Here is a 16,106-nt window from a genome sequence, read left to right on the forward strand (position 1 = left end):
TCAGAGTATCTCTTTGTGCACAATCACTGAAAAAGACAACACACACACGGCCCCTGCAAGACAGACTCTGGTTCCAGCCTGCATCACTGCTGTTTGATGTGACAGCCTTGCATAACATACAGACTTCAGGCAGGCCTCAGTAGCTGTAGGTGGGGATCTCTGGAATCTTGCCCTGCCATCTTCTCTGTCCTCTCCCAGGTCTAGTAAGTTGTAAAATGGAATTAAAAGTCAAAGTCTTGCTTCTTTATTTCACAACTATTAATGAAAAAGGAAGTAAGGCTGGAGTTGCAGTCTGGCTTTGTCTTACAACATCCTCCAAACAATTCTGTTTATTTCAACAGATCACTATCTGAACCTTTTATTTCACAAATGTTCTCACTACTTATGAACAGCAAGAAGGCTACAATTTGATATTAAATAAACTAACATAAATAAGCATCAAATTGAAATTGCTCACTCATGAACTACCCCACTCAAGGGCCTTCATAAACTCCTCCTCACTGAAAGACAGCATCTTGGCAGCTTCAATATGCATCTGTTTGAAAAAAATATAGTCTGATTTAGAGAAGGACATACAACAACAGAAAATTTATGTTTGTGTTAATATGCTATCAAAAATAAGCCCTATTACTGGATTATTATGCTAATTATGCAAGTGTAACACTTTAAATGGATATTACAGTGAAGACCAAGCTACTGTTAAAAGAATAATTCAATATGATTATACCTGATCTTTGTAACAAGAAAGTGAGGGCTGTGAATTGTCTTTTTTCATGTTTCAAGGAAGATACAATGTGCTTTGGAACAACTGCTCAAAGTCTGAAGAGGGAAGGAATCCACTAAAATTAGTCATTCTCATATATGGTATTTTCTGTAGTTTGGAGGGACTGTGTGTGTGTGTGTGTGTGTGTGTGTGTGTGTGTGTGTGTGTGTGTGTATAGATACATACACACATACATTTGTGTGTGTATTTTAAACCAGTGAACCTCACTATGTATTACACAGATGTGACTTCACCTGTATACAGTGCATCTTTAGATATAATTTTATGTGTAAGATTATAAACAAAGTGAAAACATAACTTTATGGTAGAAAGGTCTGTTTGTGGCTTTTCTTCTGTTGTTAGACTCACCTTCTGCCTTTTCAAAATGTCAATTAATTTCAACTGCTTCTTGAACCCTATCATTAATTCTCCTTTTTGTCTTTCTAGTTTCTTGTTTTCTGATTTCAACACTTCAATTTTTTGGTGGTCTTCATTTGTAATATCCTATGGAAGAAAAAAAAACCAATTTAGTTGAAATATGATTGTTCTTTTTTTTTTAAAGATATTTATTTTATTTACATGAATGCACACTGCAGCTGTCTTCAGACACAACAGAAGAGGGCACAGATCCCATTACAGATGGTTGTGAGCCACCATGTGGTTGCTGGGAATTGAACTCAGGAACTCTGGAAGAACAGTCAGTGCTCTTAACCGCTGAGCCATCTCTCCAGTCCATGATTGTTCTTTATATTACTAAATAACTTAATTACAGTCAGCTCCCTCATTAAAACAATTTCCAAAATATATTTTTAAAATTAGCTTTCAATTCTAAGAAAAAAATCAAAACATCAAAACTTGACAGAACATGAGAATTTTCAGTAGCAGAATCTGCACGTGGTCTGACCTTTTGAGGTAAGAGCCACTACGTATTACACTATCTTTCCTGGCAGGACTTCCTGGTGTATAGGTTTACAACTGAATCCTGCTGGGCTCAAGAGAACAGGACTGATGACATACTGCAGACTTCCAAGTTGGAAATCCAAGGAAGAGCCTCAAATTTCCTCCACACATTTTCTTTAGACCACTGGCACACAGAAGTAGCATGTCCAGGGTGAAAGGCCCAGAAGCCTGTAAAAGACTTATTCTAAAGAGCTGATCAGAGAACTCATCCACAAAAATGACGAGGACACCAAATCTCAACTCTGAGAAATGATGTAACAGAAGTCACTAGGTCCAGGAAGGTCCTGTGCTTGCAGTTCTGAAGAGAAGGTTTCACAGGAGTAAGACACCAGAAGGAGCTAAGATTCCACACACACTTCTTTAAAAAGAATAAAACCAGGGCCTTCAGAAACACTGTGGTGAATATTAACAGCCATTAAGAGATTCTCCTGCTAAGGAAAAAGTCTTAACGGTGATGTTATCAACATGGCACTGAAACAGCAAGCACGGACAGAGCCACTTTGTGAACGCTAGAAACCAAGAGGCAACAAGAGAGTAACTCATCAGGCAAACCCTACACTCAACCAGGTAGCAACTCCATGGTACCACAGACAAGTGAGTTTATGTAGTCTGAGTGGAGAGTGACATGACAGGGAAGGCAACTGTCAGTGTAGTTTGCGAAGGTAAGGTTTAATTTGCTACTTAAAATAGTTTCCTTTAACTTCACAGATAGCCATAAGGCACACCAATGACAAGATAGCTAGAGAGCATAAATGAGAGGAGAACAAAAACTAGTTAAAGGCTGTGAGGTAAAAACGACACACAAAGGACAACAGAATGCCATGAGAAGGCTGTCCTTATCAGAAGTTGATACAGAGTCAGACGACTGAAAATGCACACGCTGTCAAAGGTGGAAGAAAACAGAACAGGCTCCAACTCTATTCTGCCCTAAGTGATCAGGTCTAGCTCTAAAGGCATGTGTGGTGGACGGAAGAAGATAATCCACAGAAATAGTAGCCAAAAGAGATCAGTTCATTTTCATCTGATGACTGTACAGTTGTTCCTTAGTCAGAATTATGAAGAGGCAAGAGTACTACATAATGACAAAAGGGTCTATTCCCAAGCTGTGACAATTACACGTGTATCAAATATCAGCATGCCCAAAGCTAAGAAACAAAAATGAACAGATTCAAGGGAGATCACTACAATAAATGCAGAAACTTCAGTATCTTACTCAATCATGATAGTCACCAGACAGATCAATAAGGAAACAGGGGACTGCAGATAAGTTGGAACTAAGTAAGATATTCCTCCCAACAATAAGGGACTATAGTTTTCTCAAATGCAACCAGGTCATTTTCCATAATAAATCATGGTAGATCATAATTTTTAACAAGTTTAAGAAGACTGAAATCATACAGTGTCTTCTGTACCCATAGAATGAACCTAGAATTAAATATGTGTAAACTAAGCACATACTGAGTCCGCTTTCTGGCCTGTAGCAAAATGCCCAAAACAGCTTGAGGGAGGCTTGCTTTGCTCAGCTCCGACAGTTTCTGTCCACGTTCCCTGGGCCCAAGTGCCTTAGGCCTGTGGAGCACAGTGTGTCAAGGTGAAAGCACACAAAAGAGGACACTGGACTTTATAAAGAAGCTGGGAAGCAAAGGGAGAGAAAAGGGCTCAATTCCCAGTATTCCCTTCAAAGCCACATCCCTCAATGACCTAATGTCTTTCCACCAGGGCCCATCTCCTAAAAGTTTTACCACTGCCCAGTAATGCAGACCCAGGGGTCAAGCAAGCCTTCAATGTAAACTTTTGGGGACATTCAAAGACCAAACACTCAAACTACCAATTTTCAAAGAATGTTAGAAAAGTACTTCAAGCACCAGCATATATAGGGAATATGACACTCACAGGCGGGCTGCTCAGCCATGAGACAATGAAGAGCAAATGATCTCAAATCAACCCAACCTTCCTGAAGCTGGCAGGGATGGAATGGTAAATATGAGAGCATGTGTAAGTGAATTAATAGATCCAAGAAACACAAATTAAAAAGTCTGCTCTGTGATTATAACCTTTAGGTGCACTGGCAAAAAAGGAGGACCAAAGTATGTAAAACCAGAAATCGCAGTGTGGCCATTTTAGCTAGTTTCACAGAAATAAAAAGGACTGTCTGACTATAACATTATGTAACCTAGATGAAATTAATTCATATAATCTCAACTCACCAAAACCTTTAGATTTCAGAGATTTAGGAGTTTGAATCACTAATCAAACTCTCAAAATAGGAGAGACCAGAAGGCTTGACTAGTGAGTTTCACCATATCCTTAAATACTTGACACCATTCACTCACAGTATCCAAAACTAAAAATGACAGAATACTTCTGTATTAGTATTTTGTTAGAACAACAAAATTCTTGAGGCTGAGTAACAGTAGAGAAAAGGTGTTTTTTTTTTTTATTAAAAATATTTTTATACCAATTAGTTGTGCAACACCAAATGGCCAGTCTGGTCCTCAAAACATACCTACAGGTAACAGTATACAGACTAAGAGAGAGAGCAAGGAAGGGTATATGGGAGGGTTTGGAAAGGGAAAGGGAAGCAAGAAATGATGTAATCATCTCATAATTCTCAGGGAAACATTACTCATAAACCAAAGTCAAACTGAAGACATTACAAGAAAACTTCAGATCTGTACCACTGATAAAATCGGATGGAAAGCAAACTCAATAGTACATTAAGAGAGTGATAGATGATGACCAAGTGAGATCTACTGCCAGAACAAATAATGGTTCAACACAAAACTCAGGGTTAATATGCTAATATCCCACATTCACAGGATAAACGAGAAAAACCACATGATTATCTCTGATGATACTAAAGAGTCAATTACTTTTTCATGAGAAAAAGTGTAAAATAGACAGTAACTACCGCCAGATAATAAAGGCCATACACAAAAGCCCTCAGCTCACACACTTAGTGGTGAGGACCGAAAGCTCTCACTGTCAGTCAGGATCAAGTAAAGGCAGCGGCTTCTGTCACTTCTGCTGAACACAGCACTGGAAGTCATCATCCAAGCAACTGGGATAGAACAAGTGACATCCACCCTGGAGAGGAAGACAATTCCTCGGAGGTGACAAGAATGCAGCTGTGGACATCCCTAAGGATTTCTAAGAAAATCATGATAACCAAGAAACGAATTCAGCAAAGCCATAGACTACAAAAGCAACAGACAAAAGGGTTCCTCTTACAGACTAACATTGGGCAGCACAAAAAATCAAATACTTATATATTTAGAATAATTAGAACAGTGTATGACTGGCAATAAACACACACACACACACACGCACGCACATACACACACACACACACACACACACACACACACACACACACACACACACACACGTTGCACGGTCTCCTAGCACCGTTTTTCAAGAGACTATCTTTTCCTGACTGCTTGACACCTGTGTAAAAATTGTATATGTGAGGGTTTCTGAGAGGTCCATGCTCTTTTCCTGTATTTAATTTTCTTTTGTTTTTTTTGTGTTTGTGTTTTTAGTGTAATTTATATGTTCGAATGTTTTATCTCCATGGAGTCTGTGCACTGCATACATGCTGGGTGCCAACAGGTCAGAAGGAGGTGTCAGTCTCCCTGGAACTTGAGTTATAGCTATAACTATAAGCTACCATGTGGATGCTGGACTCTGAACCTGAGTCTGCTACAGAAACAGGAGATGCTCCAGAGGCATGTACGTGTGTGTGTATGTGTGTGAGTGTGTGAGTGTGTGTGTGAATGTGTATGTGTGTGAGTGTGTGTGAGTGTGTGTGTATGTGTGTATGAATGTGTGTGTGTGAGTGTGTGTGTGTGAGTGGCTGTGTGTATGTGTGTGAGTGTATGTGAGTGTGTGTGTGTGTATGTGTGTGTGTGTGCTGAATAGAATAAAAACTTGAGCAAAAAAAGGTGAAGGTACAAAATTCTTAATGACACTGGATTTCTTGGATGACACCAAAGGAAAATAAATTGGACTGTATCACACAAAGGCCACAAAGGACACAATAAACATTGAAAAGGCAGTCTGCTGAATGTGAGAAAATATTTGCAAGTCATATATGCACAGGCTTAATGTCCAGAATATACAATAAAATGTAAAAATTAACAAAGGACTTGACCAGATGTTTCTCTAAAGACAAACAAATGGTTACTAAATACAAGATACTGAACACATTACTTATAATTAAGGATGTGGAAGTTAAAACCTCAATGAAGCAATGAAAAGCTGGAGGAAGCTGAGGAGGAGGGCGGTCCTGTAGGAGGACCAGAAGCCTCAATTAACCTGGACCTCCGAGATCTCTCAGACACTGGATCACCAACCAGGCAGCATACACCAGCTGAGATCAAGCCCCCAACACATATAAAGCAAAGGATTCCCAGGTCTGGGTTCAGTGAGAAGATGCACCTAACCCTCAAAAGACTGGAGGCCCCAGGGAGCATGGAGGTCTAGTGGGGTAGGTGGGGCGGGGACATCCTCCTGGACATGGGGTAGGTGGGGCGGGGACATCCTCCTGGACATGGGGTGGGGAAGGGGCATGCGTGGAGGGGGTTATGGGATGTGGAACAGTTGGAGGGTGGACCAGGAGGGGAATAAAATCTGGAGTGTAAAAATAAATTAATTTTTAAAATTATATATACATATATGAATATATTATAAAAAAACCATTAGGATGACTGGGATCAATAAAAATCAGAGGGTTGGGGATTTAGCTCAGTGGTAGAGCACTTGCCTAGGAAGCGCAAGGCCCTGGGTTCGGTCCCCAGCTCCGAAAAAAAGAACCAAAAAAATAAAAATAAAAATAAAAATAAAAATCAGAGTACCTCATGTTGAGGATATGGAAATCCTTGGTCATTTGTACAAGTGAAATGTGAAATGATACAGCTGCTATTGAAACCCAATGAACCTCATGTCTGATACTAGAATTCTACTTCAGAGTATACAGCCCCAAACAAAAAAGCAAGGCCTCGGATCTGGGCCTCTCTATTCCCAGTGGCACCCGGATACTACCTGACAATACACAACCCAAGTGCCCATGGAGAGATGGAGCAAGGAGCAGCATGGGAAGCTGATGCACTGGCACTGAGCCTTCAAAGGAAGTTAAGTTTGGAAAAATGGAACAACCTGAGAACACTGTTTTTAAACTTAAAAAAAAAAAGTTAATCAAAAAGAAAACCATGTGCTTCTACTCATAGGAATGAGGCACATTTCTATGAAGTCAGATTCACAGAGTCAGTGGCTGCAAGGCCTGGGGGCATAGGGCTACTGAGTTTCCATTCTTCCATGATGAAAAGTGTAGAGACAGATTGCAAAACCGTAACAATGGTTTTACATGTAAAAATGTGTAAAAAGTGTAAATTTTATATGTAGTTGACCATAATAAAAAATGCAATAATGAAGAGGATATGATAGCTGCTTAAAGGTTTATGGGTTATCTGTGAAATTCTGTGTTATCTGAGTATAGATAGTAAAGTTAAGATGTGTAATAAATACTGACGTGCACACAAAGAGGTGCACATGAGCCAGTAAAGGGAATTCTGCGGTTGGTAACGACAGGCTGTCCACATAGGAAACAGTATTAAATGTAGCGTAAACATTCCCCACTGAAGACTCGGCTGAGTCATAAAAGCCAACCTCAGCTACGTTATCCACCAGCAGTGAATAGGACACAGCAGAGATAACATTAACTGAGCAGAGTTCAAGCTGCTTCAAGACCAAGGCTTCATCAGGGCACAGGCTACGTCCAGGAAAAAAAACGGTTATTTTCACAGTGACCAATTCACCAAGAAGACACACAGTGCTGAATGTTCTCTTTAGCAACAGCTTTGACAAACAGGATGCAGATGCAGATAAGGCTGAAGAGGAAACTCACAAAGCCACAGTTTCATTTATATTCCTCTTTTACTCACTGATGTAAGCACACAGAAAACATGTGAAGGTGCCAAACACATGAGCAACTGTCACACGACTTTACACGGCTGGTGTTTGAGGACACTCCATCCAACAGAGGTACAGAGCACATGGGATAACATTTACAACTTAAGCCATATTATGGACCATAAAACAAGCCTGCACAGATCTATAAGGATCATTTGTTCTCTGTCCATGACGGGATTAACTTGAAATCTCTAAGAAAGGTGTCTGGGGGCATTCCCTAACATGTGGATGTATGAGTTCAAGGAGAGAACAGAAGGAAAATCAGTGTTTCAAACAGAAAAATGAAAGTTTTTAAGTAATCAAAATCAAATTTGTGGGAGGTAAGCAACACAATACATACAATAAAATTCTCAGGAAGTGCTTACATTAGACAGAAGGAGAAGTTTCAATGCAGCAGTTCCCATGTCCATGTGGAAAAATTAGTAAAAAAAAAAAAAATTGAACCAAACATAAAGAATGAAGGAAATTTAAAAAAGCAGACTGGGTATCACTTATATACTTTTTAATAACTACAGAGAATGGAGTTGGAGGGATGGCTCAGAGATTGAGATCTCTTACACAGGATCTGGGTTCAGTTCCCAGAATTCCTATGTGGGCTCACAACCACCTGCAACTCTAGGTCCAGGGTACCTGAGACCCTTTTCTGGCCTCCTTTTCTGGGCAGCTGTGCACACATGGTGTATACATATACTCAGACAAGCATACATAAAAATAACTAACTTTAATTTTTCTCACAGATCTAGCCATCTGATGTCTGAAAGGGGAGGAATATCTAGAATCTATAAATAATGTAAAAAAACTTAAAGACCAAAATCTCAAATAATATTATCAAGAAATTGGGCAAATGAATTAATATACAAATCTCAAAAAGGAAGGAAATAAAAATGCAATAAATATAAGAAAAAGTATTCATCCCCTTTAGTCAACTAGGGACATGCAAATGAAAATTACAGTGGGATTCCATCTGGCCCCAGTCAGAACAGACAATCAAGACAAGTGCTGGCGAGGACGTGGGGAAGAGAAGGGCTTGTTCACTAGCTGGCAGGAATGGGAAGTCAATATGAAGGTTTCTGAAAAAATAACTATATATTTACCATGTGATCCACATGTATTGCTCTGGCGTATCTGAAGGAATCCAAGCCGGCATGCCAGGGTGACGCTTGCACATCCACGTTTAGTGCAGTATGGTTCACAATACTTCCTAGAACCTTCCTAGAGACTCCTCAACAGGTGAGTGGATAAAGGAAATATGGGACAGTGCAGATGGATGAGAGCATGTCATTTGCAGGAAAATGATGCAACTGGAAGTCATCATACTTGGTGAAACAGACCAGATTCAAACAATATTGCTGTTTCTCTCATGGAGAATCGACATTTGCAGATACATTTATGTGACCTTAAAGCAAAGAGGAGTCTACTTGAGGGGAGGAAGGAGGACAGTAAGTGAGGAATAGGGTGCAGTAAGAAGGTGACTGAATAAACCGTGTTATGTGTGAAACGATAAGTTAACGGGAACATCCTAGTGAAACGTCACTTTGTGCTGCCTGAACATGGCCCATGTCTCTCCCAAGCTGTAATCGTCAAAACTCAGTCACATTTTACTCCAAGCATGTGCAGGCTCATTATACACTAGTTATGTCTTCAAAGTATGAAAAAATATACTTAAAACAGTCCAGAAATTGTCAGACATATGTGGAGTATCATTTTAAAAGCAAATGTAGTTTTAAATGCTTTAGAAAACAAAATTTAAAATCAATGCTCTAAGGTTCAACTTCAGCTAGAGATAAAAGAGCAAATTAAAACCCAATCAGGAAAGCAGAAGTGAAAGGGAGCTGCCAGGAAACAGAAAACACTGTGAAGTAAAAACAAAAGCTGATTCTTTGACAAGATGACTGATAACTCATTAATAAGATGGATGGAAGAAAAGCCCTCCCAGCATGGGTCAGTCCTGACTCCTTGCTGAGTGCCAGCTTCCAGTCCCAGCGTCCACCCAGTGAGTCCACTTGTGTTTAGGTCAGGAACGGAAGCCAGCACAGTGGTACCTCTAGGAAGGACCTGGACAAGACACAAGGATCTTCCTGGGCAATGAAAATGTTCCATTTGGGAATGGAAGCCATGGTCATGGAAATGTGTAAGAGCCAAGAGTCAAATTACACATATACAATCTACACTTTACCATGTCTAAATTACATCATTAAACGAATAAAGTCAACATTGCGTTTCCCTCCAGGTCTACCTTCCTTGTGCCTGGAAAGAATCACACATGCATTCACTTGCTTCCTCATTTCACTCACTTTTAACCCCTTACAGAACTTGGCCACCTCACTAACCACCCCACACATGCATGTCTAAGGTGGTGCTCTGCTGTTGACTCAGAACGCTCAGTTCTCTCAGAACCTTCCCTCAGTGATACTCAACCACAGTGGCAACATTATGTCACATGTGCCTCTCACTCATCTGTTGCCCCGTGAAGACTCTTAAATCATAATAGCCCATCTCAGATTCCTCAGCATAGCTTTAATATAACAATGTCTTAGACTAATTCATGTTTTCTTCCCTGATTTTCAAATTGAATCGTCCTACTCATCTTCAGGATTTGCCCACTGGCATGTACCACAACTGTCCTTCTCCAAAACCATTCAAGACTTCCTTATTTTAGTAATGGCAGCACCGAGTTAAATACACAGACAAAAAGGCCTGAGCTGGTAAGGTGGATAAGTGGCTAAGAATGCACCAACTGCTCTTACAAAGGACAGGAGTTCAGTTCCCAGTATCAGGCAAATCATGACAGCCTGTAGCTAACTCCAGCCCTAGGGATCCAGTACTCGCCTCTGGCCCCCTCAGCCACCTGAACTCATGTGCATAGAACCCCCACCCACAGACATACACACATGCACTTAATTAAAAATGAATTTTTTAAACAATACCTCAGGCTTCCCCCTTGCAAAGCCCATATTCACTCCTTATGATTTTATCTCTTGAGTGTAATTTTTGATACTCAATTAATTTCTACTTTTGCTACCGTCAGTCAGGCCAGCCTACACTGGCTCTCACTTTGCCTGAACTCTAGTTAAGCAGCCTAGCTGCTTCCATTTTTGCCCTCTGCAACAGTTCTGTCTCCACAGAGCAGCCACGCTTGATCTGCACTGCTCTGTGAATGAGCTCCTCAGGTGTGGTCCAGTGAGCCAGGTGAATGATTTCTGTCCTCTCCAATGTGCATGGCTTGTCTCCTACTGCTACCTTCACATCGATGGCTGCCTTCCTATTATTTCTTGCCAGACAGCCACTGCTACACACGATTCCTTCTATTCACAGTCTTCTCTCCTGGCACCTAACTGCTACTGATTATTCTAGTATACCCTTAGATCACATTTAGAAAACAAATGCCATGGTCTGGCTTCCTGCTCAGAACACCACGTACCCTGCACAGCATTATGCCTTGTGGACTAATTCAGGTGCATGATTAGCTTTGCCTGACTGACAACCTAAGTATCCAATTTCTGCACTCAATCAATTTGGTCTATTAATGCAAGGACTACATTTGATTCTTAACTCTATCTATCTACAGTAAGCCTCTGGGTGGTATAATGCCTAAAAGAACCTCTGAAATATTTCAAAATAAATTGATAGAGAATCAGAAATTATCACTTTCTAAATGAAGTAACATGGACTATGCTACCAATTTTCAAACAACCATTTCATCAAATATCCTGTTTCTAATATTTCACAACTCCTTCCCTCAGCTGGTTCCACAAGTGACAACTGTCCAGGCTTGGCGGACACAACCATAAACAAAACATATAGGAACAGTTAAGATTCCAGAGAGGCTTGGCACGGTGAAAACACCTTTAATTCCAGCACTTAGGAGGCAAAGGCAGACAGATTTCTGTGAGTTTGAGGCCCGCCTGGTCCACAAAAAGGAGTGCAGGGAGCCAAGGCTCGAAAGAAAGAAAAGAAAAGAGGAGGAGGGAGGGAGGGAGGAGAAAAAAAGAAAAAAGAAAAGAAAACGAAGAAACACGAAAGAAAAAAGAAAAAAGAATCCAGAGAGGACTTGGGTCATTGGATAAGTACAAGAACCAGAGTTTGGAATGCTGGCACCCATGTAAATGGCACTGCCTATGCATGCAATCTTGGAGCAAGCTATTTGGGTTAATTAAAGGGACTGGGCAGTTCTCTGTTCAGTACAAGACCCTGTCTCACAAATACGGTGGAGTGATTGAGGAAGACAGAGGTCAACCCTGGCCCCAGTGTCGCCTCTGGCCTTCAATACACACTGTATACACACACACAGACACAGACACAGACACAGACACACACACACACACACACACACACACACACACACACACACACACACACACACACACACCACAGCCTTACACTAAAAATAAGATCCCTGTAACCCTTCATCTGGTTTAGGCTGACAGACACCTTTACTTTAAAGACCAATTTTTTGTTTGCTAGTGTCTGTGGAAAATAACTTTGTCAGTATTTTAAAAACAAATATTTAAATTTCTGATGACTGTGAGAGAATCTTGTTCTATTTTAAGGAAACCTTACTATTTTCTAGTCATGTTTTAAACATAAGAACCTGAAAGTTTTAATTTACCTAATCACATGTCTAAAAAGAAGACATAAAGGAGTAAACGGACTACCTTCTCACCAAAGAAAACTTACACACAGATTAGACGCTAACAACAAAACCACGGTGGAGCCTAGAGATAATCCTACAAATACCCAAGTAAGTAGAAAAGTCGAAAGTGTGACAAGAAATACACCCCCCTCTCTCTCTGGCTTCTGAGATGAGGTCTCACTAAAACAGCTTTTGAAGTTGGAAATAAGTTGTGTCAGCCTTGCACACACCCATTTTTCATATACCAAGTTTTTATTACTTGAATTTTCAAGATTGCTAGATACTAGGAGAGTTACCCTTTCCATTTTCCTAATGTGTGCGGCAGAGATCAGAGCAACGACTAGAGCAGCAAATCCTGACGCAGTCCCTGCCCTTTCTTGTCTGAAGAGTGTGCTGAGTGCTGGTAGGTAAGGATGACCTTCGTTAGGTCATCCATGATGACCTTTGAATGTGGACCCAGTGGTCCCAGCATGAGGGGCTTAGAGGGACTCACTGAGATGATCTACTTAAGGTGTCATGTGTTGGTCTCTGTTTCTATCCAGTATTACTGAGACAATTCAGAAGGTAGCATCACTTACGAAATAAGGTGGTTCCTAAGTCACTGTTGAGGTACTAAATGTTGTCATAAGGAAGCAATTCCATCAGGTTGATGCAGAACTCATTTTATAGAACATACAAAAGGTCCTCACATCAGTATCCACCTCCACTCACTCGACAGATATCAAGGCATTGACTGAGTGCTCTGCGGACACTGGAGGTTTGAGGGTGGTCCTTACACACCGGCAACAGTTACCTCCAAAAGTGAGAGTGCCATTGTCAGGCCTCACCCTAACATTCTGAGGAGATGTTCCAAGGCTAGGGCCTAGGGGTCTAAATTTAACAAAGTCTCCTAGAGCTCAAGGCTCAGAACTGTGGCCCCATAATACAGCCCCTCTCTATGCATGGCAGAAACCGGAGCTTCAGAGAAGGTAGCAGGTGAGATACAAAGGATGCTTTCTTTTCCCATTGCTTATCCACGAGGTCCAGAAAGAACTGGCATATAACACGGGCCTCTCTAAAGATACAAAGAAATGAAGAAACCCTCCAAAATTGTACAGTCACCCAATTACAACAACACATAGAACATACAGTCCTAACAGTGTAAATGTACCTACTATGAAAATAAACATTCATCATGATATGAGGGATTTTAATTTCAAGAGTCCTGTTTTCTGGGCTGGTGAGATGGCTCTGTGAGTAAAGGCTGAACATGTAAGCTTGATTTACATGTAACCTAAGTTTGATTCCTCAATTGCACAGAAACTCCACGAAGCTGTCCTTAGACCTCCCCAGGAACAACAAGGCATGTGTCCCAGCCCACCCCACCCATCCCCCACTCCACTGAGCCCCGTCTTCTGCAGTGAGTAAACAAACAATGGTTTCTGTGCTCCCAAGGCTAGCGCTCCTGGAGCTGTGTGGGTTTGCATACCTTGTTAGTTTGCCTGAGTTTACTAAGCTCCGCCTTATATTTTTCTGCTTCTTCAAGAGCTCGATTCAGGCGGACCTCCGTGGCACTCTGACTTGTAGCAGCCTGTTTTTGTAATCTTCTTTTATTTTCTAATTCCTGTGTAGTTAAAAAATTGGCGTGTTGAAATATCATCAGTTCCCTTTTATATCTTACATTTTTTTCATTTCCATGTTTCTTGCTTTCATTCATACAGGGTTGCAGGTTAAGCATCAGAAGACACAGTTCTCAGGGAATTCTTACCCAAAACTGGTATTAGAAAAAGACACCTAAAAATGTAGCTGTGCCTGCCTTTTTTAATTTTTATCCTTTTGTGTCTGTGAGTGTGGGGGGTGTTTTATCTGCATATATTACCTCTCTGTACATTGTGAGCCTGGTGCTTGCAGAGCCCGGAAGAAGGCATCAGATCTCCTGGAGCAGGGGTTACAGATGGTTGTAAGCCGTTATGTGGGTGCTAAGAATTGAACCCCAGTCCTCTGGAACAACAGCTGGTGCTCTTAACCACTGAGCTATCTCTCCAGCCCCAATGAATATTGCTCTTTTTTGTTTAGCATTTTCTGCCTCCTACTGATTCAAAACACTGTATAATTATCTTCCACATCCATTGTAGGAGCACAACTTTTCACTTTTCTGGAAACAGGATCTTGCTGTATGTGTAGTCCAGGAGGGGCTGAAACTCTCAACCCTTCTATGTCTGCCTCCTGAGTGCTGGGATCTAGGCATGCACCTCCAAGTCTAGCTCGCTCAAGGTCTTCTGGGAACCCTCCAAAAGGTCAATGTAAGACATCATTTGCCCATGGATAGTGCTCTTGTGGAGAACTGACAATGTCCACTGCTTGAGGAAACAACAGAAAAATGGAGGACTATACATTAGCCCCACTGGGAATTCTCCAACCTGAGCAGAAACAGCTTAGCTTGCAAAGTACGGAGGGCTTGTATTATGCAAATATTCTAAGATACTGAGCTTCTGCCAAGTGGACGGTTAACATTTAAAAAAACAATAACCCACCTCATAAACTGTAAACTCTGTGGTAACCAGCTCCCTCCCTACCACACATGTTCTAGCAGGGACTTCAAAAGCACTACTTGTATCTCTCCCTGGTGGACACGGACTTTTCTGCCTCCGATCCCGTTATCTGCTTTATTTTGATACCTTTTCTTCAGGGCTTCTAGAGAATCCTGATAGAGATTTAGCACAGCATCTACTGCAGGTGCTAAAACTATTTCCTTGCTTGCTTGTCCCATTGCAGTGAAACTTTTAAAGTTATCAATGGTTTTTATTTCTATAGTCCCAACATCATAGTTTCATGTAAAAGGCACTAACAGTATCTTCATAAAGGCTTGAGATTGCACGGTGATTGATAGCATTTGCTGCCAACACTCATGTTAGGCAGCTTGCAATGGCCTGTGACTCTAGTTCCAGGAAGCTATTCCCTATTCTGGCTTTGGACACCATATGCACTTGGTGTACATACAGGCATGCAGGCATACACATGCACATAGACAAATAATTAATTAAAAATTAAAAATGATTCAGGCTTGTCTTGTCATACTGACACCTCTATTGCATCCCATACCACACATGGCCTGGCTGGCCCAGAGCCTCTGAAGAACACTCAGTAACCCAGAAGTCACTGTAAGGCCAGAGCGCACCGTAATGCGACACTCGTCCTTTTAAACATTTCCTCCTTGGCCATATCACATCATCTTTGAAACTCATCTCTGTGGCTTTGAGTAATTAAAGAGAAAAACAAAACAAAACACATGCTGCTCCTTATGTAGGTCTCTAAACAAACCACGCTGCGCCTGGCTGCCATCTGCTGCCTCAGCCTTCTGCACTGCCTTGTGTGAGGGAGGCAGCTACGCTGGGAACTCGGCTCTCACTGTCACCTTGCAGAGCGGCCTCGGCAGCCATGAACCTTTATCCTTCAATTTGCTAGTGACTTTGTAACTTCCTTCTCAAAAATCTGAAAAGGACGGCAAGGAGGAAGAGCAGCAAAGGAACAAATGACATGTCTCTATATGAGTAAACTCACTAAAGAAAAAGAAAACCTGAGTAAAAACTTTGAAAACATTTGTTTTCAATCATACACTGATAACTTCTTTTCTTTTCTTTTCTTTTCTTCTCTTTTCTTTTCTTTTGAATCAGAGTCTCACTCTCTAGACCAGGCTGGCCTCAAACTTAGTCTCCCAAGAGCTTTTACCCCAGGACATAAAAAGGTTGAACCATCAAGCCCAACACTATGTCCTGGTAACTTTTATAGCATGCAGAGAAA

At 41.1% G+C, this 16,106-nt stretch overlaps 1 protein-coding gene across 1 annotated transcript in view; it reads right to left on the minus strand.

Moving 5' to 3' along the window:
* Nucleotides 1-221: 221 nt before the first annotated feature.
* Nucleotides 222-16,106, minus strand: part of Tex9 (testis expressed 9) — a 35,288-nt gene continuing 19,403 nt past the window's right edge. The window contains exons 10-12 of the mRNA XM_032909638.1: nt 13,795-13,929; nt 1,133-1,267; nt 222-535 (exon numbers count right to left, since the gene is read on the minus strand). Coding sequence (XP_032765529.1) covers nt 458-535; nt 1,133-1,267; nt 13,795-13,929 — 348 coding nt within the window. The 3' untranslated portion in view covers nt 222-457. The remainder of the gene's footprint in view (nt 536-1,132; nt 1,268-13,794; nt 13,930-16,106) is intronic.

This window comes from Rattus rattus, chromosome 8 (assembly GCF_011064425.1).
Source record: "Rattus rattus isolate New Zealand chromosome 8, Rrattus_CSIRO_v1, whole genome shotgun sequence".
Lineage (NCBI taxonomy): Eukaryota > Metazoa > Chordata > Mammalia > Rodentia > Muridae > Rattus > Rattus rattus.